We start from the raw sequence: 25388 nt of genomic DNA on the forward strand, positions 1-25388 counted from the left end.
GGATTTAAAGAATAGATAATCTTTGGCCTCCATGGTCCTTGGAATAAATTCTAGGCCCAGGAGACCGCAAGCGCCTGCTACCCAGCCCTGTAATCATTCCTTCCCAGCAGGCTGCAGCCAGGTTGAAACAACTGGTTGTTCCTTGCCTAGCGGCCTTTGCACATGCTGTTCCTTCTGCTTGGAACAGTGTTCTTTTTTCCCCCTCCCCCCCCATTCTAATCCCCCAGGACTCCCAGAAGTCACTTTTCTGAAGGCCACCCCTGACCCTCCCCCCAAAGCAAGGCTCTGGGACACCCCCACCCCTGGAGGGGAACAGTGGTTGTTATTAATTTGTCACATACTGATTCTGGGCATGGGGTCTCCAGCGTGGGTTTAAATCCTGGCTCTTCCTCTCACAGCAGGGTGATCCAAGCAAGTGGCTTCACCACTCTGGTTTTTGGTTTTCCCTCCCTATCTGTAAAATGGGTATAATCACAGAACCCACGGTTGTCATGCAGATTCTATTACTGACTCCGTGGAAAGTGCTTTAGCAGACCCTCACCCATTCATTCATTCATCTTTTTCGTTCATTCATTTATTGCACCCCTACTCTGAGCCCTGGGGACACAGCAGGAAACGGGACACTTAAGTCCCCGCCCTGTGGCCGGCGGTAGTAAAATACAAAATGTGTCAGCAGGTGTCAGCAAGCAGAGGAGCTATGGTGAGGCGAGTGAAATCACTTGTCTGATCTGTTTCTGGGAAGAGGGTTCCGAGGATTAGCAGAAAGCCTGCAAGGGCTCACCAGCCGTCAGCTGATATTATTATTACTGATGTTGCTGGCAGATGAAGGGCGTTGGGGAGGGGGGCAAACCCGACAGTCCCCCTCAGGGGTCTTCGAAGCAGAAGGGGGTCCTGCCTAGCCACGGACACATCTGTGACCTGGGGTCTCTCTGAGGGCTTCGAAGCCCCTCATCCCGCCCGTGGGGCTGGGGAGGGTATAGGGCGGGCCCAGGAGTCCGCAGTGGGGAGCGAGACCAGAGGGTCCTGGAGGTATGCGATCGCAGCCGGGAAGCCGGGGCGGGCGGAGGTGCGGCCTCCCGCGCTTAACGACCGGGCTGCCGGCGACCTCGGCTAATTGATCCGCTAATGGGCCCCGCGCCGCGGGCACGCCTAATGAGGCGGGAGGAAGGGGAGGGGGAAGGCGGGCGGGAGGAGGAGGGGAAGAGGGAGGATGGAGATAAGGGAGGGGGGAGGGGGAGACGAGGGAGAGAGGGAGAGAGGGAGGGAGGGAGGGCCGGAGGGAGGAGGGGGGTTAGGGAAAGGAGGGAGGAGGGAGAGAAGCAAAGAGAGGGGGACGGAGGGCGATGGGGAGGAGGGATGAGAGAGAATGAAGGAGCAATGCGGGGGAGGGAGGCGAGGGGGAGGGGCAGAAAGGAGGAGGAGGAGCCAGAGCTGCGCTCCCAGCTCCTGGGACTGGGTGAACCCATCCCTTCTGACTCCCCGCCCCCCACCTAGACCCCAGGCCCTTCTGGGAGTCCCCTCTTCCGGCCCCTTCCCCCTTTATAGGGGTCTTTCCAGGGGGGGATCTGTGTACACCGGGGTGTGAGGCTCCCTGACTCTCTCTGAGCCTTGACTTCCCCGTGCACACAATGATGTCCACAGCGCTGGAGAGTCCCACAGGCCCCAGAGTGGCATGAGACTGACCCAGCCCCGTCCCCACACACCCCTCCTGCACCCCAGCACACCCCCCAGAGCCAGGCCCACCTCCTCCTGGTTTGGCCTCCAGGGCTCAGGACGGGTCAAGGACTAACAGATTCCCCAGCCCGGGAGAAGAACATCCTGTGAAGGCCAGCGAAAACTAGGATGTGACGCGTTAAACATTCACAGTCCAGGCGGGCCAGGTACGTCTACTGCCTGAAATATTTACGTGGCCTTCCTCCTTCCAAAGTCTGTGTGTTTGCGCCTTGGACTTGGACTTGGAGGAGAAACAAAAAGAAGCTGCAGTGACATGGAATCAGAGATCTTGGAATGACATGCTCTCCCCATTGTTTAGACAGGAAAACTGAGGCCGGAGGAAGGGTAGGAAGTTGTCAAAGTCGCAAAACAAGGCAGGGCCACAGCCAGTCTCCCCCCCCCCGCTGGCTGGCGGAGCTCTCAGCCACGCTAGGCACAAATAGAAATAATCAGGGGACTTCCCTGGTGGTCCAGTGGTTAAGACTCCGCGCTCCCAATGCAGGGGGCTCAGGTTTCATCCCTGGTCAGGGGACTAGATCACCCATGCATGCCACAACTAAGAGTTCGCATACCACAACTAAGGAGCCTACCTGCTGCAACTAAGACCCGGTGCCACCAAATAAATAAATAAATACATATTTAAAAAATAATCAGGAAAGCAACGCAAATCCTAAGGATAACAGAAATCATAGATGGCTGCAATCTGAACATCTACCATGCTCTGGCTTTGGCTCAGGGCTTCAGCTACAGCTCTCAATCAGTTCTTGAAAATGCCTGGTGAAGGAAGGACCATTTTACAGATAAAGAAACTGAGGCTTGAGATATAAAGTGACTCGCCCCGGGCACACAGCCACGGAACCAGGATTCTGATGTGGGAAGATGCAAGCTGCCAGGTCCAGATCTTAGCCTGGATCCAGTGCGGGTGGGCAGAGCTATGGCCGTTCCCCTTGCTCAGGGCCTTCATTCTAATCGGCCTCTTTTCCGTGTCTGAGGGTGACCAAGCACGGTGCCACCTCTGGGCCTGACCCTCTGCGTGGAACACACTGTCCCCACAGTCAGCGCACTCCCGGCCATCACCACCCCCTCTCTCCTGCTTGCTTTATCTTCACAGCATTGATCGCTGTGAACAACTTAGGTCAACAAATATTCCCTGTCCTCTGCTTTTCCCCACTCTGAGATGAGTTTCAGGACAATAGGAATTGGGTCTGTTTTGGTCACTGCTGAATCCCCAGGGCTTAGACTCCTGCCTGGTACACAATAGGTGTTCATGGAAGATCTAGGGAGAAAGTGAGAAAATGGCAAAGGAGCCAGCGAGATGGGTGGGCCTGGGCCAGCCCTGCAGGAAGATGCCTGCTCCGTGGGAGAGACAGCTGCAGGGAGCACGGAAGGTGTCTGAGCGGAGGAGGGGCGCAGCCAGGTGCACGAGGAGCAAGATCTTCTGGGGTCGCAGAGGGGCCCAGCTGGAGGGGAGACAGAGGCAGAGCCGCAAGAGGAAGCCCGCGCAGTATTTAGATGTTTTCTGACTTTAGGAGCTGCAAGAGGGAGCTGCATGCACCCCAAGCCCCCGTCCCACAGCCAAGCATCCTGCTCTGAGGGTCTCTCCGGGGATCTGCCCCTCTCTATCTCTTCACCCCCACTGCTTCCGGGAACCTCTGGGTCTCTGTCTCTCCAGCTTTGTTTCTGTCCTTCAAGGTCCTTCTCTATCTCTCTCTCCTCCCCCTTGATCTCTCCCTCCTACTATGCTCCCTCCCCGCCATCCTCGCCTCTCAGCCGACCTCCCCAGTACTCTCCCCACACCCTCCCCCGCAAACCTCTCCCACCCACCCAGGCCCCCCGGGCCGGGTTGCTGCGCGCCGGCCAGGCCAGGAAGCCCGCTTCTCCCCGCCCTTGACCCTCCGCCCCCTGGCCTCCTCCTCCCCCTCCCCGCCCCTCAACCCCTTCCTCCTCCGCCCCCTTCGCCCTCTGCCCCTCCCCCCGCCACTCCGCCTCCACCCCCTTTGTCCCCTCCGTTTCCTCCTCCCCCTCCTCGGCCTCCCGGATCCCGGGCGGGGAAGGGGCGGTGCCCGCGCTCCCCGTGCCCCGCTGGGCCTGTCCCGGCCAGTTGGGGTGACGCGCTGGCCCGGCTCACGTGGTTACCGGTGTGTTCCCCAGCCGCGGCGGCGCGGGGAACGAGGGGACGACCACCTGGCACGCGGCCCCCTCGGCCTGAACTGCGGGGGGGGTGGCCCCGGGACCCCAGGACGCCAGCCACCGAGCGCCCACCCGGAGCGCGGCTCTCTGTGACCCTGGATAGATCCCTAGGCGTCTCTGGCCCTGGCCGCCTCCCCTCCCCCAACTCCGAAGCCAGACTGACCGGCAACCGGAATTTATTGGGCGCCTGATGTGTGCCAGGCTCTGTGGTGGCTGCCCTGGACCCAGGACAGGGCCCATCTTGCCCCTAGTGGAACCCACAGCGTGTAGGGAAGACAGACAACAAATAAACCAGCGAATAAGATAATTTCCAAGAACAGTCAAGTGCTAGGAAGAAAAATCCACCAGGGGCAGGAGACACAGAATGACAGGGGGCTACTTGAGCCAGGAGATGGGAGGAGGCCTCTCTGAGGAGGTGACATTCGAGCCGAGACCTGGATCACAGAAGGAGCCTGCCTCAGGGAGATGGCTAGGGGCGGGGAGGTGTTCCAGGCAGAGGGAGCCCAGGGCAGAAGCCTGGAGGCAGTTCTGCCTGGTCCTCTGCAGGTTCTCATCCCCTACTTTGCAGTGCAGTTGTGAGCGTCAGACACAAGGTCAACTGAATAAAGCAGCTAGCCCAGAGTAATAACCGCCATGGGTACCATTATCAAGGGCAGCCCCCTTTTCCGGATGAGTAAACTGAGGCCCAGAGAGGATAAAATGTCTCTGCAAACCAGAAGCTGGGGAGTAAGATTCATATGAGGCCACAGGGTTCCACCCACACCTGTGCAGTGCCTGGGGGCTGGGTGAGTCTGCGGTCCAGCAGGGAGCACCCCCCCACCCCACTCCCCGGCCCGAGGGGAGAGATGGAGGCACAGCTCACAGAGATGCCTGACGGGAGGGTCCAGAGGGTGAGGGTCTGGGATGGCTACATTGACTAGGAGACCCCAGGAGTTTAAAAATAGGAGATGCCTCGGACTTCCCTGGCAATCCAGTGGTTAAGACTCCGTGCTTCCACTGCAGGGACGGGGGTTCGATCCCTGGTCTGAGAAGTTCTGCATGCCGTGCCGGGAGTCCTATGACACGGGATGAAGAAATTTCTGTCATTACCCCCATTTGACAGAATCACAGCAACACAACAGCTAAGGTAGGATTTGAACCCAGGCCTTCAGGTTGCAGCGGACCCCCGCAGGTTGGGTTAGCACTGGGCAGGTTGTCAGGGACTCTGGGGCCCTGCCCCACATGTTGGGTGACCTGGGAGAGGCTCTGACCCTCTCTAAGCTCATCCCTTTATCTTCCCCACAAATACGTGGAGCAGGCATTGTGTTGGGCCTGGACAGACCATAAACACATAAGCAAATAAACTGTAAGTGTTCAGAGAGTGATGAGGCTTCTGAAGGACGTGAAATGATGGAGGCTGACCAGGTAGGGAGGTTGGGGGCTATTGCAGCCAGGCTGGCCAGGCCAGGCCTCCCCAGGTGCTGATGTTTTGAGCCAGCTGTGGTCTAGGCAAAGGAAACAGCTTGTGCAAAGGCCCTGAGGCAGGACCATGTCTGGTGTGTTGGAGGAACATCAAGGAGGCCGGTGTGGCTGGAAGGGAGTGAGTGACGAGGAGAGAGGGAGGGGTGAGAGTAGGAAATTGATGGGGGTCAGATCATGTAGACAGAGGTGGGGAGTTTGGATTTTACTCTGAGGGTGATGGGGAGCTATGGAAGATTCTTGAGCAGAGGGAAGAATGAGATCTGATTCACATTTGGGTGATCAAAAATATGGGAGGAGTGGAGAGTGAGTGCATAGCCCAGCTGTGGGGTGTGAAGTGAGGCTGGGAGAGAAGGGCCCTTTGGAGCATAAAGGGAGTGCAAATGGCTACCCCGTTCTGAGCATTTACTATGAATCATTTTAAGTACTTTATAGACATGAACTTATTTGAAGATTCTATTATCAACCTCGTATTCCAGATAAGGTTACCCACTGAGCCCAGGTCCACCCTGGACTTCCAAAAGCCCTTTCTTATTTCCCCCTGAGCTGTCCAGTTCTTGCCCAGGGGAAGGCTGGAGTTTGGAGCCCGCAGCCAATGCTAGTGCCTCTAGCCATTGGCTGCAGTTTCTCATCTCCCACTGGTCAGAGCCTACTGGGACTTTATGGACCCTTGTGAAAGTAGGCAGAGGGGTATTACACCCATGGGTGTGTCCACTCCCCACTTCACAGCCAGGGAATGTTCAGAGGTCCACTCAGCAAGGCAAGGGGTCAGAGCTCAAGGCTCCTCAATTCCAGGGCAGGGTTTAAAGTTGCCCCATCTTTCCTCTTCCATGTTGGTCTAGGGTTATATAAAGGCACAGCTCAAATGAGGCAACTCCTATGCATTCTGCGGAACCCCAGCTTAAACACCCCCACCTGACATCTAGGAAGCCCTTCCATCTTCCCAAGCAGACACCTCACTCCTGGCTCTGCCCCCACCCCCACCTCCACCCCAGTGCCTCCCTTTTCCCCAGCCCTGACCACTCTCAGGGGTCTGAGAGCTATGTGCTTGTTTTCCCCCTACTTCCCCAAACTCAGGAACCCCTCCTGCATGGCCTAGCCCTGGCTGCTCGCTTGGGGCCAGCAGAAAGCATTGATTTCATGAATAAGTCTTGTGCAACCATCTCACTGTACAGGTGGGAAAACTGTGGCCCAGGGAGAGGCCCTCAAGAGTCTCTAGGTCACATGAGGAGGTCGGGGGCGCTAGCACAGGCAGGAGGGCGTCCCAAGTTCTTGGGTGGAAGGAAACCTGTGTGTAATTTTTCTGAGGGGGGCTCACCGCCAAGGTAACCGAGGCTCAGAGGTCACCTACGAGCCCTGGCCAGCAGGAGGGGACAGGCCTGGCTGGTGGCCCAGCAGCTCGGCTAGGGGGGCGGTAGGCAGAGGTTGGCGAAGTCGGAAGCCAAAGCCTTGGCCTCCCCGAGGGAGCCGCTTTCCCGGCCCGGGTCGGATCAATGGGCTGTAATTATACCGCGCCGGGCCCGGAGCCGACGGGGAGGGAGCGGGCGCTGGCAGGAGAGAGGCGGAGGGCGGGGGAGCGCGGGTCGGAGGGGGACCCACGTTACTTTGATTGACAACCCGGGCGAGCGCCGCGCAGGAGCTTCTGGGGCTCGTAGTCTTTCGTAGAACCCCTGTTCCAGTCTACTGTCCCGCTCGCGCCCGGGGAAACTGAGGCGCGGGGACCAGCAACCCCCTCTCCTCGCCTACCCCTGGGCCCATTCCTCCCCATCCGACCTGAAGACAGAAACTGAACCATGCTGGGAGCCTCCGGGCTCGAGTGAGAGTCTCAGTTCTTCCCCGAGCGTCCGCAGTGACTTAACGTCTCTACCTCAGTTTACCTATCTGCGAAATAGGGCGAAAGACGCTAGTCGGTCCAGCCTGCTGGCCCGGCTTTTGCAAGGTAGTATGTTGGACGAGGGACTCTTGTTTTTAAGGGAAGACCCGCCAGGCTTAGGTGGTGGATCGCTTCTCCCTGTTTTTTGGATGCTAACCGAGCCGGAGATTCCCCCCCCGCCACACACACACACACCCCGCCCCAAACCCGCCAGGATCAGGCGTCCACGAGGGTCTCAGTTCTCTTAGGGAGGGGGAACCACACTCTCCATACCCCGCTGGGAGTGCCTCGCCGCCTTCCGATTGGCCCAGCCGATCCTAGCGCCTTCTGCCATTGGTTGCCGGTTCCTTGATCCCCATTGGCCAGCGCTCATTGTGACGTCACGGACCCATGTGGGAGCTCCGTGGGCTGATTGGCTGGTGAGCCCAGCCAACCACCGCGGAGAAAGGAATTTCCACAGTAGCTGGGGCGGTGAGACTGATTTAAGGTGGTCTGAGCAATCCCGTGTCCCAGGGCTGCTTCTCAGCTTTTTACTTTAAAAAAAAAAAAAAAAAAAAAGCAAAAACATCCACATAATAAAAACCCAGCCAGGAACCGGGGCTGCGTCTTTCTGTACAGTGGGAGGGGAGAGATCAAAAGCTAAACCCCTTTCCCCAGTTTTGCACCTTCCCCCTGGGTTTTGCAGATGGGGAAACTGAGACCCCAGAGGAGTGCGGCTTGAAGCCCTGTATGGCAAATGAGTTAGCTGCGGAAAGCCTTCCCGGAGAAATGAGAAGGTTGTGCTAGACTGCCCAGGCTGTAACTCATGCCTGGCAGTCCTTTCCCTGCCTCCTGCTCTGGCCGGATGTGGCATTTCAGTAAGTTATCAAGTAAGTGCTGCCTAGGGGTCCCCCTGAAACTGTGCACCTCAGATTGGGACTTGAACCCACGTGGCTGGGACTCAAACCCGGCCAAAACCTACACTCTTCCAACTGAGATCACACACCTGGTTTCAGGACTTAATGAAGCTCAGGTTCTTTTTTTTTTTAAGTTTTATTTTTATTTTATTTATTTATTTATTTTATTTGTTTTTTATTTTTGGCTGCATTGGGTCTTCGTTGCTGCCCGCGGGCTTTCTCCAGTTGCAGCGAGAGGGGGCTACTCTTCATTGTGGTGTGCGGGCTTCTCACTGCAGTGGCTTCTCTGGTTGTGGAACACGGGCTCTAGGCACGCGGGCTTCAGTAGCTGTGGCTCACGGTCTCAGTAGTTGCAGCTCGCGGGCTCTAGAGTGCAGGCTCAGTAGCTGTGGCGCACGGGCTTAGTTGCTCCCGGTATGTGGGATCTTCCCGGACCAGGGCTCGAACCCGTGTCCCCTGCACTGGCAGGCAGATTCCTAACTACTGTGCAACCAGGGAAGCCCTGAAGCTCAGGTTCTTGATGTCTCAACGCAGAAAGAATTCAGTGAGAGACAAGTGATAGGTAAGAAGTGGATTTATTTAGAGAGAAACACACTCCACAGAGTGTGGGCCATCTCAGAAGGTGAGAAATGCACCAGGCTATGGGGTTGTCAGTTTTTATAGGAGTGGGTAATTTCATAGGCTAATGAGGGGGAGGAGTATTCCAGCTATTTCGTGAAGGGGTGGGGATTTCCAGGAATTGGGCCACTGCCCACTTTTTGATCCTTTTGGTTGGTCTTGGAATTGTCACGGGGCCTGTGGGTGTGTCATTCAGCTTGTTGATGTGTTACAGTGAGCATACACTGAGGCTCAGGGTCTCCTGGAAGTTGACTTGTCCGACTTATCTGCCATCTTGGACCCATTTGGTTGTAATCAGTTTATGTCATGTCCTCAGGCTATGTCATTCAAGGTTGTGCCTTGCCCCCTCCCCTCCTGTTTCATCCCCATCTCACAGACTGCTGAGCCTCCCCAAATTCTCAAAGCTGCTCCCCAAACGGGTTGCTGCTGCTTAGAGCAAATCATCTCCTCCTTCCTGGCAGATTACACACACTAAGACGGGTGTGTGTGTGTGTGTGTGTGTGTGTGTGGTTTTGTGGCTTCTCAGGCAATCCACAAATCTGTATTTACCCTCCCCTGTGGAGTGTGCCTGGCTGAGGGATCTAAAAACTGTTGGGTAAAAGTCCCCTCTTCCAGGAAGCCTTCTCTGAACTCACCAGGCAGAGCTCCTGTTCGTCCTCTGGGTCCTTTAGGCCCTGGGCACTCCGTTTTCCTGGCACTGATTAGGTGGGCCTGCGGTGTGTCCTCAGCTCTGTCCCACCCACCTTGGGAACCTCCCAGGCTAGGCCTGGGGCTGGTCCTCGCCAGGGCCCCATCATCTTCCCCATGAAGAGGTGTTTATAGAATAAATACCCATGTACCTGCCAACTTTAAACAGTCTGTGTGTGGAGCGGGAGATGCCTTTCGGAGAAGCTGCCTGGAGGAGGTGCCTTTTGGGTTGGGCTTTGACAGAATGGATTTTCTCCAGGCAGAAAAGGAGAGGGAGGGAATTCTAGAAAGAGATAACAACATAAACAAAGAGCCAGAGGTGGGGAGGAACACAGATTAGGTAATCTGGCTGATGTGGCCAGAGCAGAGAGTGTTTGAACCGGTGGAGGGAAGTGAAGCTGGGCTGGGCCAGGTGGTGCAGGGCATCTGATGCTTGCTTGCGTAAAGATCTGGAACTTTCTCCCAAGGACCATAGGAAGCCATGGGAGGGTTTTAAGTGAGGGAGGGCCAGACTCAAACAGAAGGTGACAATGGTGAAAGCTGCTCAGAGTGAGAAGGTGGCTTGAGGTCCAGATGGGAGAGGATGAAGGGCTGGTGCAGGTAGGGGGCTGTGTGAATGGGGAGCAGGGTTGCATGGCAGGAGAAGGGGAGAAAAGAGGCTAGGCTGATGCTCTGTCCTGGGGGATCAGGGTGGACTGGGGCCCGACAGGGTGAGGGACAGGTCTGGGCGAAGGTGCTGCATCTAGTGGCCTGGGTAACATCCAAGGGGACATCCATTAGTTGGTGGCTCTACTCACAGGGCTGGGTCTCAGGGTAGGACCAGGAGTGGAGCCAGAGCTTGGAACCATCTCCATGAAGGTGATGCCTGAAGCCTCCAAGAGAACATGGTGGCTCAGAGCCTGGGCAACCAGAGGTGTGGGCAAAGGTGACATTCAGGTGACCGGGCTAGGAGGACCAGCCCTCAGAGAGGAAGGAGGGCCAACAGATCAGGAGGGCATGGGGGCAGGGAGAGGAAAGGCTGCTCTGGGCAGAGCTGCGAGATGAGGGTCAAGAAGGAGCTGTTGAACTTGAAGAGGTGGAAGGCTTTTTTTTTTTTTGGCTGCATTGGGTCTTTTTTTTTTTTTTTTTTTTTTTTTGCGGTACGCGGGCCTCTCACTGTTGTGGCCTCTCCCTTTGCGGAAAACAGGCTCCAGACGCGCAGGCTCAGCAGCCATGGCTCACGGGCCCAGCCGCTCCGCGGCATGTGGGATCTTCCCAAACCAGGGCAAGAACGCGCGTCCCCCGCATTGGCAGGCAGACTCTCAACCACTGCGCCACCAGGGAAGCCCTGCATTGGGTCTTTGTTGCTGCACGCGGGCTTTCTCTAGTTGTGGTGATCAGGGGCTACTCTCGTTACAGTGCATGGGCTTCTCTGCGGTGGCTTCTCTTTTTGCAGAGCATGGGCTGTAGGCGCGCAGGCTTCAGTAGTTGTGGCATGTGGGCTCAGTAGTTGTGGCGCACGGGCTTGTGGGATGATCCCAGCGTGTGGGATCTTCCCAGACCAGGGCTCGAACCCGTGTCCCCTGCATTGGCAGGAGGATTCTTAACCGCCATGCCACCAGGGAAGCCCCAGGAGGAGGGCTTCTGTCAAGAGAAGGCCCAGGAGAAGACAGAGGCTCTGAAGGAGAAGAGGATGAGGAAGGGGTACCGCTGCTTGGACTAGTGGCTCAGAGAGGGGACCTGTTGTCTTCCCATGGGAGGTAAGGCACCTCCTGGAAAGGTTTTGGAATTAGGACTTCACAGATGCCCCCAAACTTGGAATGATGAACTTTCGGCATCATGGAATTGTGGAACCCCCTGTTTCTTAGAATTCCCCAGCAGGAGTGTGGCCAGTGATTTCTGGTTTTAGCTGAATCTGCTGTTTCTTCTTCTCACGCCAGTGCCTGTGCATTTACTGAGCACTTACTGTATGCCAGTCTCTGCAGGCACCAAGACGGGCTCTGTCCCTACACAACCTAGCGAGGGAACCAAATAATGAGTACAACAACCCAAGAAGAAACACAATCATGTCAAAACAAAACACAAACGAAACAAACTCTGATAGGACCTAGAAAGAGAGAGAATAGGAGGCAGTGTTTGAGAATTACAGGGTGGAGTGGGTGAGCACTGCTTAGATGGGTGGCCGGGAAGGGCCTTTCTGAGGAGATGACATCTGAGCTGAGACCTGAATGATGAGAAGCAAGGGAACAGCATTCCAGGTAAAGGGAGCAGGAAGTGCAAAGGCCCTGGGGCAGGACTGTACCAGGTGAGCAGGAGAAGCCTGTGTAGCTGGAGCAGAGTGAATGAGAGTGAAAGTGAAGGAAGTTGGGATCAGGGAAGGGAGGGTGGCGAGGGGGTTTGTGCAGGGCCTTGTGGGAAGAGGGAGGAGTTTGGATTTTATCTTGATGGCAATAGGGAGCCATCAAATACTCAGTCCCTCTAACACACATACACACTCATATCTTTATCCTCAGGATCTCTCTTCCCCTCCCTTCCCATGGCTGCCCATCTTTATCCTCCAGGTCTCATCTCCAACATTACCTCCTCCAAGAGGTCTCTCCCAGACACCCCAGATAAGTAGATTCCCTCCGCTACCTCTATAACTGCCCCCTAAATTCCTCTTTGTATGCGCACAGAATTTCATAATTTCCAAGCTGTGATCTTGCCTTATCCCCTGAACTCAGAGAAAGCAGGAATCTGTTCTCCATCCACCCTGGTGCCTGGAAGGATGCCTGGCATGCCATAGATGCCCAATGAATTTGTTAGGGCTTTTGTATGCTTCTGCTTACTCACTTAATGACACAGGGGCAGCTATTAACAGGAGGCCAGGGATTTTCTCTGTCTGCTTCCCTGCTGAGCTCCAGTGCCTAGAACAGTGTCTGGTCCACAGTAGGCTGTAAACACGTGTTTGTTGATTGACTTTACAAACAACCCTGAAGTTTCTCAGAAGCATGATGGGAATAAGAATGTCCCACCTCCTACCTCACTGGATATCTGTGGTCTGCGATGGGAGATGGAGCCCGTGCCCTCAGCGAGACCTCAGTCTGATGGCAGAGACTCGTTTTCATCCTCCTTGGGACCTCTGCTTTCTAGGAGCCCATCGTCTGAAAGGGGAGACAGCCCGGTCTGCTGCTGGTGGCCACCAGAACCCAACTCCCAGCTCTGGGAGTCTACTCTGTGCCAGGCCAGGCTGAGGGCTGTTCATGTACCGTGTCCTTTAAAAATAGCCCCTGCCGGGCTTCCCTGGTGGCGCAGTGGTTGAGAGTCCGCCTGCCGATGCAGGGGACACGGGTTCGTGCCCCGGTCCGGGAGGATCCCACATGCCGTGGAGTGGCTGGGCCTGTGAGCCATGGCCGCTGAGCCTGCGCGTCCGGAGCCTGTGCCCCGCAACGGGAGAGGCCACAACAGTGAGAGGCCCGCGTACCGCAAAAAAACAAAAACAAACAAACAAACAAACAAAAATAGCCCCTGCCTCTGCCATTTTACAGATGCGAATACTGAGGCCAGGAAAAGGCGAGGGCCTAGCTCTGCCCCCCAGCCCCATCCCTCACCTGGTCCCTTTCTGTGCAGGCAGGTTTCCCAGCCAGCACTCGGCAGGCTGCTTCCTCCCGACACTTGTCTTAGCCCACTTCCTCAGAGAGGCCATTTCTGGCCCCCAACTGCCCCCCTCCCCACCAAGCTACTCCCACAGTGGGCCACTAGGTATTTATTGCGCTTTTCTCTCATGGGCCCTCAGGGAGGGCGAGGGGGCGACGTTTGCGGGGCTGGACGCGAGCCTCAGTTTCCCCGCTCGTCCCTGGTGCAAGGGAGGGGTTGGTCCCAAGGCCGCGGCCGAGGTCGCGGGGGTGCACGGGGTGGGTGGGCCGGGGGGCGGCGGCGCCACCTTAAGGCGGCTCTGCCCGCGGCTCCCGGCCGAGCCCCGCCGGAGGGAGGCGGCTCTGCGCGGGGCCCGTCGCCCGCGCCTCTGAAACCGGCCGCTGCTCGCCCGACCTTCTGCGCCGGCCTCGCGCCCCCAGCCCGGCAGGGGCTTCGGGGCCCCTCGGTCCCCGCGACCCCGCGCGCTCGCTCGGGGGGCGGGGGACTCCGGGGTCCCCTGCCCCACGCCGCTGCCCCCTTCTTTCTCGGGCAGCCCCCCACCCCAGCCTCTCCCCCATCCCGCCGCCGCCGCCTCTCCGCCCCCGTCCCCATATCGTCAAGCTCAGGCGGCGTGGGAGGGGGGGCCTCGCGAATCGACAGGATGTACCCCCAGGGAAGGCACCCGGTGAGTGGGGGGCCGGGCTGCGAGGGGTAGGGAGGGTCGCGCGTCCGGGAACTCAGACCCCGGCTTCCCACCCCCAGACCCCGCTTCAGTCCGGCCAGCCCTTCAAGTTCTCAATCTTGGAGATCTGCGACCGCATCAAAGAAGAATTCCAGTTTCTTCAGGCTCAGTACCACAGGTGAGGGGGGGCGGGGGCGTCCCGCCCCAGGGGCCCCGGGATCTCACCCGGGGGCTCACCTGGGGGCGAAGGGCGGGGCCCGCTGGGGTGAAGGGGCGGGGCCTCCAGCGTGCAGGGAGGAGGGAGGGGCCCCAGGGGCGTGGGGAGGGAGGGCGTCCAGGTAGAATCACAGGTGAGGAGGACGGATGGTCCAGTGCTGGGACATTTTGAGCCTGGGAAGGGATGGGGTGGGCCTGGGGGCGGGAGGTGGGGTGTGTGTGTGAGGAAGTGGGGCGGGGGAGAGCCAATCCCATCGCTTTGGAAACTGGCCCAGAAGGGGTCCGTGGGTGTCCCTGCTGCGGGGGCAGGGAGAGTGGGATCCCGATGCCCCGTCTCCTTCCCAGCCTCAAGCTGGAGTGTGAGAAGTTGGCCAGTGAGAAGACAGAAATGCAGCGACATTATGTCATGGTAAGGCGGGTTGTCAAAACGGGGTGGGCGGGTGGGGGAGAGTGGGGAAGAGAGCTTGGCTGTGAGTGAAAACACGTGGGGTGTGAACCCCGACTCCAGTACCACTCTGGGGCAAGTCCCCGGCCTGCTCTGGGCCTCATTTTCCCTCATCTGTAAAGTGGGCAGCTTGGGATTTCAGTTTGTCTCCCAGGGCCCTCCCAGCTCTTAAGAACAATAAGGCAAGGATGCCCACTTTCCTCATGAGCATCTCTGAGGGGCTAGGGTATCTGGGTACTGCCCCCCTCCCCCACTCCCCTGGGGAGAATGAAGGGGGTTCCTGCTTTCTTCTCTGGGCTCCCCCTCTGGGCCCCCAAGGAGCTGGGAGGCTCTGGGTCCTGCTGTGATCCCCCCCAGTCTGGAGGCTGTTGGAAGACCCAGCATCACCCAGAGCAGCTGGACATCCATGGGCACGGTGGACATTGCCAGACAGCTTTTTCTTTGCAGTACTATGAAATGTCCTACGGGCTCAACATTGAAATGCATAAGCAGGTAACTGTGTGTTGGGGGTAAGGGTGTCCAGTGGCGGGGGGTGGGGATGGAAGTTGTGAGAGGGACCCATCGCTCCCTCTGCTCCAGGGAACAGAGGTCTTATCCTGAAATCTCTGGGATCAGGGGGCCAGATTTCAGCCTCATGAAAGGAAAATGAACTTCTGGAGATCTCGTCTACGAGAGAGTCGGGCAGTGGACAGGGGCCAGGCATCCCTGTCAAGGAAGGCTCATAGCAGAAGCCAGCAGCCAGGTCAGCCAGGCTGGGGAGGGACTTCTGTCCCAGGAGGGGGACAGACGGACAGTCTTAGAGGTCCCTTTCAGATCAGCATGTCTGACATTTGGAGATGGATCCTGAGAGTCTGAGATGGACCCCAAGGTTCTGTCGCTGTTTTGAATGTTCTGAGATTCACCCTAATGATCTGAGGTTCTGAGATTGTCCTCGGCTTCTGAGTGTGATCTCAAGGTTCTGAGTTAGACCTGAAGGTTCTGCAGTTGACTTCAGTTGCTCAAGATTAACCCCCAGATCCTGAGACTGAGCTCAAGATTTTCTGATGGTTTCTAAGGGCAGGCGAGGATTCTACCACCCATGCACCCTGATGTTTTCTAAGGGGATGAAAGGGACCCCAAGATTCTGAGGTTGAAGGAATCTTGGATTTTGTCCATCCAAATATTAGAATAAACGGGCAGAACCTAGGGTCTTTCTGGTGGGTGGGAAGAAGTAGGGGTACACTGGGAGTGCCTGGGGGCACCTGCCTTGGCGTGCTTTTCTGGGTCTCTGGGGGCTCTGTTGCGTCTGGTGTAGGTGGCGGGGGGCTTGTATGCCTGGAGCGTGGTGTGGTCCCATGGGTGCATGAGATAGATCCCCTTATAGGATGGAGGGTAAGGGATAGGGTACCGGCCCTAGGAGCCTTCGTTCCGCCCTCCTGGTAGCAGATGGAAGACACAAACCTTACCCAGATACACACAGCACCCAGCACTCCTGTAACTGAGGCAGAGGCAAAGCACAGGCTGACAAAACACCCCCTTACCCACCCACATGCTTCCCCTCTGTTCAGCCTCTATGGGCGTCCCCGGCCCAGCCCCGGTCCCAGGTGAAACCTACAAGTAAAACCACACTCTTTGTATCCTATCTCTATCCTCTGACACCAAATATTTCGCTTTTGCCACACCAACGAGTTCTCCAGCTCTGACACCAGCTGGGTGTCCTACACTTCAGCTCAATCCTAACACACTACCCAGAGTCAGTGTAGACCCCACAGGTTCAGGGATCAGCCCCCCAGGACTGCCCCCACTTCAGATGCCTATCGCAAGTCCAGACCTCCTGGGCTTCTGACCGACCAGCTATACATCAAGGTTCCCGCGACCCACTCCTTGGTCTGATAATTTGCTATAATGGCTCATAGAACTTGGGAAAGCTCTTACTATCACCCTTTCATGATAAAGGATATAACTTAGGAACAGCCAGATGGAAGAGAGACACAAGGCAAGGTATGGAGAAGGGCATGGAGCTTCCGTGCCCGCTCCGGGCGCCCCCTCCCTGCACCTCCATGTGTCCACCCACCAGAAGCTCTGGAAACCACTTCAGTTAGGGGTTTTTAGGGAGGCTTCATTACCTAGGCACGATTGATTTCACCACTGGCCACTGGTGATTGACTCAATCTCCAGCTCCTCTTGACTCCCCGGAGGTCGGAGTTGGGGGTGGGATTGAAAGTTCCATCCCTCTTAATAAACTCACGTGCTGGTGAAACGGGCTTGTTGTGAATAACAGAAGAAGCTCCTCTTGCCTCTAATACTCAGAAATCTCTAGGGGTTTAGGAGCTCTGTGCCAGGAACTGAAGCAAAGACCAAATGTATATTTCTTTCTTTTTTTTTAACTTTTTATTTTATATTGGACTATAGTTGATTAACAATGTTGTGTTCATTTCAGGTGTACAACAAAGTGATTCAGTTATACAATATGCATGTATCTATTCTTTTTAAAATTCTTTTCCCCCAAATGTATATTTCTTATATCACAGCATCACACCCCTGAGTGTGGTGCTCTGGGATCGCCCCTGACTACAGCCCCTGGGCGCAGGCACGACCCAGAGAGGGGCCATGCCCGAGAGAGACCTGGGCCCAGCCAGGGCTCAAACTCAAAGCTTCTCGGGGTCCCAGTCTGCGCTGGGTGGCTGCGCAGCTGCTTTCTGGAAATCTCTGTTGAGTGGGTCTGGCAGGTGGTGGATCTGTCTGTCCTGTCTTCCGGCTCAAGGCTGCCCTGGACATCAGGTGGACAGTGTCCTTGCCAGGCTCTCAGTCTATTCCGGAGCCCGTGCCCCACACTCGCACCTGCGGGTGACAGGCCCCTCACCCCAAGCTTTGCAAAGGCTTGTTATGCCCTGGAGTGGAGGTTCTGGATTGACAGCCTCCCCTCCAAGCCTCCTCCCATTGCTTCCTGCCAGGCTGAGATTGTGAAGCGCCTCAGTGGTATCTGTGCTCAGATTATCCCCTTCCTGACGCAGGAGGTGAGTGGGCTTGGTGGGGGGATGGGGAGCGGAGCTGGAAGAAGGGTGGGGGAGGGGGTCTGGCTGGATGCCACAGGCACTGGTTCTGCTGGGTGGCCTGGGGGCCTGGGCACTGGCTGGGCTGGGGCCTTAGGGATGGAGAGGGGGTGTTGGCTGAGGGGGAGGAGGGGGGCTCAAGCCTACAGCCAGGCTGCCTCGGTCCAAGTCCTGGCTGTGTGGCCTTGGGCTAGTGGCTTGCCCTCTCTGTGCCTCTGTCATGAAATTTAGAACAGTTGATACATACAAGGTGGTGAAGATGATGCTGGGTGCTTAGTAAACATCCAATAAAAATTAGTCCTTAGCACTTTGTCCCTACATTATGTTGAGTGAAATCAGCCAGTCACAAAAGGACAAATACTGTCTGATTCCACTCATAGGAAATGCCTAGAGTCATCACATCCATAGAGACAGGAAATAGATGGTGGGGGCCAGGGGCTGGGGGAGGGGGGTTGGGAGTCAGTGTTTCCTGGGGACAGAGTTTCCTTTTGGGAAGATGAGAAAGTTCTGGAGGTGATGGTGGGGCTGGTCGCAGGACAGTGTGAAGGTACTTAATGCCACTGAGCTGTGCACTTAAAGATGGTTAAAAGGGTAACTCTTACGTATTTGTAACCACAATAGTACAAAAAGGTGGAACAGGGCAGATAAAACTATAGAGTATGAGCACTTCATTGAAACTTAAAAAAATAAAGTTAGCCCTTGTGCGAATGCTCCAAGTTATTCAGGACCTTTGCATCCCCTGTTCCTGCTTCCATCTGGAGCATCCTGTCTCCAGAGAGACAAGAGGACGGATTCTGACACAGGGTGGATACAGGGGGAACCTCACTGTGCTGGGGACCAAAAAAGGGAAAGGTTCTCCTCTTGGTTTGGACCTCATTGAATCTGAGGTTTCTGGGCTCTTGGGATGGAGTGAGATTCTGTCTGGTCTCAGACTTAGAGATGGTGTCTGAAAGCCCAGGATGGGGACAAGGTGGCCCGGAGTGAGAAAGGCCAAAACCACAGGAAACAGGGTAAAAAGACTTTAGGAAGGAGTGAATTAAGACACATGGGTGCCCCAGCAAATTCCATGCTTCTAGACTAGGAGTCAGCAAAGTACAGCCCGAGGGCCAAGTTACCGGCCCTTCACTTGTTTTGTAAATAAAGTTTTATTGGCACACAGCCATGCCCACTCATGGCCTTATTGTCTATGGCAGCTTTCCCCATAAAATGGCAGAGTTGTGGAGTTTCCATAGAGACCCTCTGGCCTGCAAAACTGAAAATATTGACTCTCTGGCCCTTTACAGTCAAAATGTACTAATCCATGGCCTGGACACACTCTCACAGGCATGACCTGTACAGGAGCGCCTGGTTAGCATCCTGACACCTCCTTAGCGGTGTCACACAGCCCAAATCCCCATCCTGGGTAGTTGCAGGTGCACAAGTGGCCTTAGAGCACACACAGGAGCAACCAGCCATGTGTGGCCATTTACATTTGTATTAATTTATATTTCTTTTAAAATGTATTACATTAAATTTACATGTAAATTTCTATTAAATTAAATTAAAGGAGGCATTCCGTTCCCAGTTGCACCAGCCACATATCAAGTGCCCATGGCCACATGTGGCTTCTGTATCCAACAGTGCAGACTGAGGACATTTTATCACTGCAGGAAGGTGGGGAGAGGAAGGAAGGAGGGTGGGATGAGGGTGGGGTGTACAGGGCCTCTAGAGGCTGCCAGTTTGTATTTTGTGACCTGGGTGGTCGGTACTCGGGTACTGATTTGTACAGTGGTTCTTTACTGGAGGTGACTCTGCCCCCAGGGGACACTGGGTGATGTTGGGGACATTTGTGGTCATCACCCCTGGGGGTGCTCCTGGCATCGAGTGAGTGGGGGGCCAAGGATGCTGCTCCACACCCCACAGTGCCTGGGACGAACGCCCACAGAGGGTGGCCCGGCCCCCATGTAAGCAGTGCCCAGGGAGGGACCCTGATGTATAAACCCCGATTTCTAATTATTAGTTTGAACTGCACTTAAATGCTTTGTTTCTTTGTCTGTCTGTTTCATGATTTTGAAAGGAAAGGGAGAGAGGGAGAGAAAGAAACTACAAAGAGCAAGCGAGAAAAGGGACTTCCCTGGCGGTCCAGTGGTTAGGACTCCACGCTCCCATGGCAGGGGGCACGGGTTCGATCCCTGGTCAGGGAACTAAGATCCCGACGCCAAAAAAAAAAAAGTGAGAGAAGAAGAGGGGCCCCGGAGGGCATGGCCTGGGAGGTGGGATTGCCGAGCAGATGGGGGGCTCTCCTGAGCGCCCTCCCCCCACCCACCCCCAGCACCAACAGCAGGTCCTGCAGGCCGTGGAGCGGGCCAAGCAGGTGACCGTGGGGGAGCTGAACAGCCTCATCGGCGTGAGTCTTCCGGCCCCCGCCCCGCCGTGGGTGGTGAAGCTGGGGGTGCCGGGTGGGCAGCTGGCCTGGGTTCTGGCCGCCCTGGAGACCTCAAGGGTGCCCCTTCTGCCTGGACCCTGCCTGTCCCGGCTCTCTCTCCATAGCCTCTTGGTGGGGGTGGTAGGGCACGGCCGGGGCCCCGCCCCCACCCGCCCCTGGCCCACCCCCCTCCTCTCCAGCAGCAGCAGCTCCAGCCACTGTCCCACCACGCCCCCCCTGTGCCCCTCACCCCTCGCCCAGCTGGGCTGGTGGGCGGCAGTGCCACGGGGCTGCTGGCCCTGTCGGGAGCCCTGGCCGCCCAGGCTCAGCTGGCCGCGGTCGCCAAGGAGGACCGGACAGGCGTGGAGGCCGAGGGGTCCAGAGGTGAGTGGACATCACCAGATGCCGCGGGCTGGGGGCATGCAGGGGCCCAAGGAGAGGATAGCAGGACCATCAAACTCACCAAAGGGGCTGCAGGGTCGCGGGTTCAACTCTATTCCCAGTGGGCTGTGTGTCCTTGGGCAAGTTCTATCCCTCTCTGAGCATCTATCTGAATGGTGCAGGGAAGGGATTGTCCACCCCTTGCAAGGGTGTTGGAAGGAGAAGGGAGGTTCTGAGCTGGGAAGGGGGCTTTATACACTGTGGAGGGCTCTGCGCTCTGGCACGGTGGCACAGACACCTCATTCTATTTCCTTCTCTCTCTTCACCACGCCCCCGCCTGTCAGTGGAGAGAGCCCCGAGCAGGGTAAGTTGAGGGGCATGGGGGATTTGCCCTCTTATCTCACATTTGCTTTGTCTTCACATGTGGCTGAAGCTGCTTGTTCTGAGCTGATAGGGGCCTCAGAAGGAGACCACATCCTGCTTTCACACTGTGTAGCCATTTTTTTTTGGTGCGGGGGATGCCCATAAGACTAGAGTTTTATTTATTTTAAACTTTCCATCTCTAGCGAGTTTTTGCAATTGAATAAATGAATGCGTGCTCAGGTAGCACTCCATCCATCCCTCCATCATTAATTTATTCCTCATCCACTCCATTTTATCATATACAAGAGTGCTGACCAATAGAAATATCATGTGAGCCCTGTAGGTAATTTTTTTAAACTTGTTTAATTTTTTTTTTTTTTTTTTTTTTTTTTTGCGGTACGCGGGCCTCTCGCTGCTGTGGCCTCTCCCGTTGCAGAGCACAGGCTCCAGACGCGCAGGCCCAGCGGCCATGGCTCACGGGCCTAGCTGCTCTGCGGCATGTGGGATCTTCCCGGACCGGGTCATGAACCTGTGTCCCCTGCATCGGCAGACTCTCAACCACTGCGCCACTAGGGAAGCCCTAAACTTGTTTAATTTTGAAATCATTACAGATGCCCAGGAGGTTGCAAAGAAATGTACAAGGAGGTCCCATGCACCCCTCACCCAACGATAACATCTTGCAAAACTAAAATACCATATCAAAGCCAGGAAACAGACATGGGTGCAACCCACAGGGCTTATTCCCACTTCACGGTTTTACATGCACTCGTGTGTGTGTGTGTGTGTGTGTGTGTGTGTGTGTATGTGTGTTTATGCAGTTTCAGTCACACGTTTAGCTTTGTGTAAACATCACTGTAAATTTTCTAGTAGGCACATTAAAAAAGTTTGGGCTTCCCTGGTGGCGCAGTGGTTGAGAGTCCGCCTGCCGATGCAGGGGACATGGGTTCGTGCCCCAGTCCGCGATGATCCCCCACATGCCGCGGAGCGGCTGGGCCCGTGGGCCATGGCCGCTGAGCCTGCGCGTCCGGAGCCTGTGCTCCGCAACGGGAGAGGCCACAACAGTGAGAGGCCCGCGTATTGCGCAAAAAAAAAAAGTTAATCAGGTGAAATGAATTTCAGTAGTAAATTTTATTTAACACAATGCATCTAAAATATTTCAACCTGTAATCAACATAAAACAGTGTGTTTTTTTGTTTTCGGGGTTTTTTTTTTTGGAGCAGAGAAAGGTTTATTGCAGGGTCATGCAAGGAGACCTGCAAGGTTGGCTCATGCCCCCCACAAAACCCAAACTCCCAACATAAAACAGTTTTAATGGGATCTTTTCTGTTCTTTTTATTGTACTACGCCTCCAAGATCCGAATGCATTTTGCACTTAGAGCTCATCTCAGTTCACACTAGTGCCCCCCCCAGGGGACCCTGGGCGATGCCTGGGGACATTTGTGGTTGTCATGACCCCACTGAGTCTGCCCTCGGAAGGTCCCTTTTCCCAGATGGGAAGCTTGAGGCACAGATCCTAATAACAGTGATGGGGATCCTTGGTTTTGGCTGGACCAGGACGCAGTCTGGGGCCCTGTGTCTCTGCAGAGTGCATCCCCCTCACCCCCAGAGAGTGTGGCAGAAGAGGAGCGACCCAGCGGCCCGGGTGGCAATGGGAAGCAGAGAGCGGAGGAGAAGGATCTGTCGGGACCTTATGTGAGTGGGAGGCACACATGGACTGGGGTGGGCAGACAGTGTGGGAGGCGGACCAGCCTGAGAGATTGATTGCCCCTGTGGGTTGAGAGCTGGGAAGGAGGTAAGGATGCCTCCTGGTCTCTGGCTCTTCCCCCACTGCACAGAGGAGTAAAGTAAGGCCACACAGCACCTCCTGGGCACTCAGCTCCATCGCCTCCATTGAAGGATCCCCCCCTCCCCCCGGCCTCCCTTGTACTTGAGCAAATGAACCAAACCACAGAATCCCAGTCAAACCCTCCTGAAGAGATGTGAGGGGGCGTGGAGGCAGGAGCATGGCCAGGGTGAGCTCTCTCCCCCCTGTCCCTCCAGGAGAGTGATGAGGACAAGAGCGATTACAACCTGGTGGTGGACGAGGTGAGTCGGGGTCCAACCTCCTCCCACTCTGACCTCGGGACTAGGAGGTCTGGGCACAGAGCAGGCAGTGGGCTATCTGGGGAGTTGGGGGGCCCAGAGGGAGTGGGTGTCCTGGTGTTCCCCTCTCTATGGGATGGCTGGGATGGGGATGGCATGGGGCCAGGGGAAGTAGGAGAAACTGGGGCACCCCAGGCTGACCTCCTCTCCATAGCGCAGGTGGGGAAACTGAGACCCAGAGAACCCTGGACGTGGGCAACGGAAGCGGCTTCAAGCCCTGGCTCACCGTGTCACTTTGGGAGAGTGACACCCCCTTCCCCGGCCTCAATTTTCCCCATCTGTTCAATGGGGGAAAACAAAACCAAGCCCATATATAGTCCTTGCTATGTGTGCTTATGTCATTTAACCCATTTTACGGATGAGTCCACTGAGGCTCAGGGAGGTTTCATAATCCTCCCAAGGTGAGTCCTAGGTGCCCAGTCTAGAGGTTGGGGTAGAACACGAGCAGGGTATAGAGAGGGCCTCTCTATACCTGCCACTTTACCCCGCCCCCCCCCACTCATCATCACCTCCTCCAACCCAGGACCAACCCTCCGAGCCCCCCAGCCCAGCAACCACCCCATGTGGAAAGGCACCCATCTGCATCCCTGCCCGTCGGGACCTGGTGGACAGTCCAGCCTCCTTGGCCTCCAGCCTTGGCTCACCGCTCCCCAGAACCAAGGAGCTCGTCTTGGTAAGGAGTAGGGGAAGCCTTGAAACTCATTTTATTCATCCTGGGGACCTGGAAAGAGATTCTACCACATTAGATGTGGAGTGATGAGAAATGAAACAGGCTGTTGTGGTCCAGGATTCCCTTAGTGATTATTTTGCTGCCTTCCTAAAAAACACCTCTACATTAGTCCGGTAATTTTTCCTAAGTGGACTTACTCTGTGGAACCTCAGTAAATCTGAAAAGGCAGCTTTGTAAATAATATTAAAAGGCAGCTCACCATCTTATGTGGAAACCAAGTATCTCTTGCAATAAATAGAAAATCTAGTGAAAATAAACACAGTGAAACTATAGAATTGCTGGCTTGGCCAGGCTGATTCCAGCCCTGGGAGTGTTAAGGCCTTGGGGACACACCAGCCCCAACCTGAGATGTGGTCCCTGCAAGAAAAGATGATCCATATCAGAACAACTCTCTCCTTGGGCCTCCTGATGTTTAATGCCAGCTGTATGGACCGCCTAAAAGCACTCCCCCAGGCATTCTCAATTCAGCTCCTTTTGTCCCTGCCCCCAAATCTTCCCCAGACCCCTGCCCTGTCCTTACCAGGGAGACTGTGTCGGTTTCTAGGCCTCCCCTCCCAGCAGGTTGCTATGGCAACCGCCAAGGTTGGGGCTCCCATCGCATCTCTTGTGCCCTCCTCCCACTCCAAGGAGACAAAGAGGGGGAGGGGCAGCGCTGTTCTAATGGAGAAGGCCCCCCCGCCCTGGTCCCCACGTTGGCACCATCCACTCCCTGTCGTGGGTGTGTGAGTGTGACTGTCACAAAATGTGTGACCTTGTAAAGGAAGGATAGGGTGCAGCCCACACAAGATGAGGATGTGAAGTTTCTTGAAAGGCAAAGGAAGCGACGGCAGGAAGCCGAGACAGAGCTTGTTCCTCCGTGAAGGAGGTCCGGCTTCCCTTCTCCTCCAGGGTCCCCACGGGGACGGACAGCAGTGGGCGAGCTCCTCGTGGGGAGCAAGGGGGTGCCCAGCAGTACCGGGTGAGGGTCTTGCATCTGGGAGCATACTGTGGTCTCCTACTTCGAGAGCCCATCCTAGAGTTTGTTCCTTGGCCCTGAAGGATGCGCCAGCCTCTAACTTTGTGCATCGCCTTCTCTCGTGATCCCTGTGCGCCCACCATGACGCAGATGTAGGAATGTTCACCGCATCCCTTACCCTGTGGTTGCCCTGTGTACCTTATCACCCGCATGCGCAGTTCTCCCAAGATTGCCTGGGTTCCCGTGGGCACGCACGTGTGTGCACCCCGTGGGGTGGACGCTCAGGCGCCCGCCTGGTGTTCCAATGCGTGCAGGGACACACACCAGGGGAGCGGGCCCCATGCTCAGGAGGTCGGCTGTGGGGCCCGCTCCCCTGGTGTGTGTGTCCCTGCATGAGCCCTGGCCTGCTCCAGGTGTACTCCCTCCTCCAACTCACCTTCTGCCCAGATCCTTGGGCTGCGAGGCACCAGGTGCCTGGGGGTGTTCAGTGCTGCCCTCTCTCCCGCAGAACGATCTTCCTGCCGGCACCCCTGCCTCCAAGTCCTCAGAGTCCTCCCCGCCCCAGGACGCGTCCACCCCTGGGCCCAGCTCCGCCAGTCACCTCCGCCAGCTTGCGGCCAAGCCAGCACCTTCCACGGACAGTATTGGTGAGCACCTGCTGGTGCCTGCCAGGACAGGCCTCCTTTCCGGGGAGTTCTAAACAATGGTGGGGGGTGGGGGAGGCAGGACGTGTGGATTCCAGCTGGGGCATTGCCTTGCCCTTTCCATGACTCAGAATAGACACTGCCTCACTCTGGGCCTCCGTTTCTTCATTGTCTTGGCCCAGACAAGGGAAACTGAGGCCCAGAGACGGGAAGTGACTTCCTCTGGGGCTTCAGCCCAGTGCTGGAGAGACAAGCTTTGGAGTTAGACAGGCTTGGGTTTCAGGCCAGCTTTGGACACTCACCAGCTGTGTGACCTCGGGCAAGTGATCAACCTCTCTGAGCCTCACTTTCCCCATCATTAATAT

General features: G+C 56.2%; 1 protein-coding gene across 6 annotated transcripts in view; it reads left to right on the top strand.

The window, feature by feature from the left end:
- Positions 1-1771: 1771 nt before the first annotated feature.
- TLE2 (TLE family member 2, transcriptional corepressor) overlaps positions 1772-25388 on the top strand; it is a 31651-nt gene continuing 8034 nt past the window's right edge. The window contains exons 1-14 of one of the 6 annotated variants that reach the window (XM_032626307.1): positions 1772-1880; positions 4906-5029; positions 7920-8103; positions 13792-13889; positions 14273-14336; positions 14820-14864; positions 17306-17368; positions 19716-19790; positions 20009-20192; positions 20534-20553; positions 22137-22244; positions 22593-22637; positions 23218-23367; positions 24888-25026. In XM_032626307.1, coding sequence (XP_032482198.1) covers positions 14316-14336; positions 14820-14864; positions 17306-17368; positions 19716-19790; positions 20009-20192; positions 20534-20553; positions 22137-22244; positions 22593-22637; positions 23218-23367; positions 24888-25026 — 850 coding nt within the window. In that variant the 5' untranslated portion in view covers positions 1772-1880; positions 4906-5029; positions 7920-8103; positions 13792-13889; positions 14273-14315. Of the gene's footprint in view, positions 1881-4905; positions 5030-7919; positions 8104-13405; positions 13715-13791; positions 13890-14272; positions 14337-14805; positions 14865-17305; positions 17369-19715; positions 19791-20008; positions 20193-20533; positions 20554-22136; positions 22245-22592; positions 22638-23217; positions 23368-24887; positions 25027-25388 lie in introns of those variants that run through there. The other 5 variants (XM_032626309.1, XM_032626306.1, XM_032626304.1 and 2 more) reach the window with 5 other exon arrangements.

This window comes from Phocoena sinus, chromosome 3, assembly GCF_008692025.1.
Source record: "Phocoena sinus isolate mPhoSin1 chromosome 3, mPhoSin1.pri, whole genome shotgun sequence".
Classification (NCBI taxonomy): Eukaryota; Metazoa; Chordata; class Mammalia; order Artiodactyla; family Phocoenidae; genus Phocoena; species Phocoena sinus.